The sequence below is a fragment of the Geospiza fortis genome, unplaced genomic scaffold, assembly GCF_000277835.1.
Source record: "Geospiza fortis unplaced genomic scaffold, GeoFor_1.0 scaffold1532, whole genome shotgun sequence".
Taxonomy (NCBI): domain Eukaryota; kingdom Metazoa; phylum Chordata; class Aves; order Passeriformes; family Thraupidae; genus Geospiza; species Geospiza fortis.
In genome coordinates this window covers 359,102-362,124 of record NW_005054627.1, presented here as the reverse complement: position 1 = coordinate 362,124, position 3,023 = coordinate 359,102, and the positions used below count along the sequence as shown (strand labels likewise).

The window sequence follows — 3,023 nt, the reverse complement described above, 5'->3', positions numbered from 1 at the left end:
GGAACGGCAGCGGGCATCGCTGGGCACGGAGCGAGGGAATGGGGAACTGCAGCGGGCATCGCTGCGCACGGAGCGAGGGAATGGGGAATGGGGAACTGCAGCGGGCATCGCTGGGCACGGAGCGAGGGAATGGGGAATGGGGAACTGCAGCGGGCATCGCTGGGCACGGAGCGAGGGAATGGGGAATGGGGAACTGCAGCGGGCATCGCTGGGCACGGAGCGAGGGAATGGGGAATGGGGAACTGCAGCGGGCATCGCTGCGCACGGAGTGAGGGAATGGGGAACCCACCGGGACGATGGGGCTGGCCTGAAAGAGCTGCCTTCTCCCCGAGACTGGATTTTGGCATTCCAAAATGGATGGGAGCCGCAGGGGATAGGGTTTGGCACCCCAGAACAGACTCCGGTTTATAAAAGACTTTATTTCCACCCAGTTTGGCCGTGGTTGAGCAAGCTTCCCTCCTGCTCAGCCCCTGCTCCACTGCTGCCCCCTTCCCTCCCTCCCTCCCTCGCTCTGCCCTTGGGGAGATGCTGAGATGCTGTGCTGGGGTGGCTTTGCCACCTGCAGATGTCACATCAGATGTCACACCTGTGGTGCCAGGGCGGCTCAGTCCTGAGGGTCAGCGCTGCACGGCCGCCGGAACTCCTGCCCGTGCTCATGGACCCACTTATTGGCCACTGGAAGGGACAAGAACACAGACCCCAGTCTGTTCCCTTCCCTCGGAACCTTTCTGTAATCCTGTGCTGCTGTCGGGGAACTTTTCCCCTGTTATCCAGGGTATTTGTGCATTCCCAGCCCCTCTTGCCTCCCTGTCGGTGGAGCTGTCCCTCCAGCCCCGTGTCACCCCGGGGTGAGCCCTGGTAGCATCTCTCACCCCACTTGTCCCCGGCCAGGACGGGGCAGCCGGCGTGGAGAGTGTCCCCATCACCATTCCCGTTCCTCCGCAGGTTCCACCAGAAAAGAGCTGCATTCTGCGGAGCAGAGGCGAGTTTGGTACCCCAAAACGGAGCTGGGATCCCCAAGAGTGAATTCTGGCACCCCAAAACAGATTAGGGAGCCCGGGGCTGGGGTTTGGCATCAGGAGAGGCTTGATCACAACTCCCTGCAGGAGCTGAGATCGGAGAGCAGCACTCTCCCTTCCCTGCTCCCTGCAGTTCCACACAACCTCTCACCTTGACCACGGGCACGCTGAAGTTGGCATAGATGAAAGCAGTGGAGCCTCCAGCCTCCACTGCACTCAGCTGGAAAAGGAGCAAAAATAGGAGCCATGGATCCCCCCTTCCCTGTGATGCTCCTTTGCACAGGGAAACTGAGGCACAAAACCTCCCTTGGGCCCCATCTCTGTGCCCTCTCTTTGGCACAGCACAAGCTCCTGAATACTCCACGGATGTTGGCACTTCCCTCACACTCCAGTGATTTAGGGCTGCCCTCACCCATCCCATCCCCTGAGGGCCAAGCCAGGCTCATCCCTCCAGGCCTGGAAACGAGGGAGGACTCACGTAGATCATGATTGTGGCGATCCTGTTGCCCGACTTCATTCTGTACAGGGGGCTCTTCGTGGACTGCTCCAGGAGGGGAGGCGGGCACGGTCAGTGCTGCCCTGACACAGCTCAGCCCAGAGCTCAGCCCCTCACACCCCAGCAGCTCCAAGCTGTTCCCCCCGGAAAATCCCTCCCTCTCCCTCCTTTCTCTCCCTCCTTCCCTCCCTCCCCAGGAGTACCCCAGGCACCCACCCAAGGATCAGCATCTTGGGACCATCCATCCCACCCCTGCCAGGGGCCATGCTGGGGTGCATCACTAGGAACATCTCAGGGAACAACCTCGGGATCACCCCGGGGACATTCGGGGTCTTCCCTTGGGCACCATCCCAGCAGCCCCATCCCAGGGCCCATCTCCAGGAATATCTGGGGGACTAGCCAAGGGTTCTCCTTCAGGAACATCTGAGGGATCACCCCAAAGGCCAAACCCGGGCCCACCCCCGGGAATATCCCAGGAGCCCCCCAGGAGCCACCCTGGGTGTCCCCACACTGTCCCCAGCCGGGCAGCTCCCTGACCGTGGCGTGGTCGAAGTGTGGCTCGTAGTGGCCTCCCAGGCCGTAGTTGACCACCTGCAGGTGCTCGGCGTAGGGCGGCCGCAGGTCCAGGCCGGTGAGGGCGGCCATGCGCCGCTCCAGCGCCCGCACCACGGGGTCGGCCGTGTCCTTGAGCCACGCGCTGCGGGACACCCCACAGCTCGTCTGGGGCTGGGCCTCACCCTCAGGGCACTGCTGGAGGAGCCAGGCCTCCCGGCAGGGCCCTGCTGCCACCCCAGAGGCGGCCCCGGAGGACGAGGGAGTGTGGCTGCTACCTCTTGCTTATCCGGTATTCAGCTTTCTGCTGCTTCTCCCCAGAGGCCACCACGGATCTCTGCAGCTGAGGGACACACGGGGGATGCCTGTTGCCACGCATGGGGACCCTCACACCAAGCAGGGGCTGTGGTGGGTTTGTGCTAGCTGGCTGTCCCACCCCAAGGTGTCTCACTGGGGTGAGGGAAGCAGTGACAGTGGTGGAGTCACCAAGTCAGGCGTGGTTGGGAAGTGGTTTAGGTGCATTTGGACCTGGTTTCTTCCAAAAAGTCTTTTGAGGGGCTCAAATGGAACTGGTGTCATCATCCCCAGGGTCTCATCTAATCCTAGAGTGGTTTGGGTTGGAAGGGGCCTTCCAAGATCATCCAGTTCCATGCCCTGCCATAGGCAGGGACACCTTCCACTAGACAAGGTTGCTCCAAGCCCTGTCCCATCTGAACTCCCTGGAGGAGGGTTTGGCCTTAAAACCTCTCCTATCTCTGCATTCACCCTGGATCATGACCTCCCTTGCAGGAAAGGGACATCCCTGGGGACAGGGAGGGCTCACCCAGGGCCCTGCCAACCCCTTGATAGTCTCAGCCTCAGCATCGGTGATGAAATCGTGGTACAGAGCCACGTGGGGCTGGGTCCGGACCATCTCCTTCTTGGCGGGCTGCAGGAGCAGGAGGGGGCTGCCGGTG

The 3,023-nt window shown here is 61.9% G+C and overlaps 1 protein-coding gene across 1 annotated transcript in view; it reads right to left on the bottom strand.

Annotated features, from left to right (window-relative positions):
- Positions 1 to 438: 438 nt before the first annotated feature.
- Positions 439 to 3,023, bottom strand: part of P4HA3 (prolyl 4-hydroxylase subunit alpha 3) — a 5,704-nt gene continuing 3,119 nt past the window's right edge. The window contains exons 8-14 of the mRNA XM_031064780.1: positions 2,891 to 3,023; positions 2,346 to 2,410; positions 2,053 to 2,212; positions 1,498 to 1,560; positions 1,171 to 1,239; positions 873 to 969; positions 439 to 675 (exon numbers count right to left, since the gene is read on the bottom strand). The exon at positions 2,891 to 3,023 is cut by the window's right edge and continues 68 nt beyond it. Of these exons, the coding sequence (XP_030920640.1) occupies positions 605 to 675; positions 873 to 969; positions 1,171 to 1,239; positions 1,498 to 1,560; positions 2,053 to 2,212; positions 2,346 to 2,410; positions 2,891 to 3,023 (658 nt within the window). The 3' untranslated portion in view covers positions 439 to 604. The remainder of the gene's footprint in view (positions 676 to 872; positions 970 to 1,170; positions 1,240 to 1,497; positions 1,561 to 2,052; positions 2,213 to 2,345; positions 2,411 to 2,890) is intronic.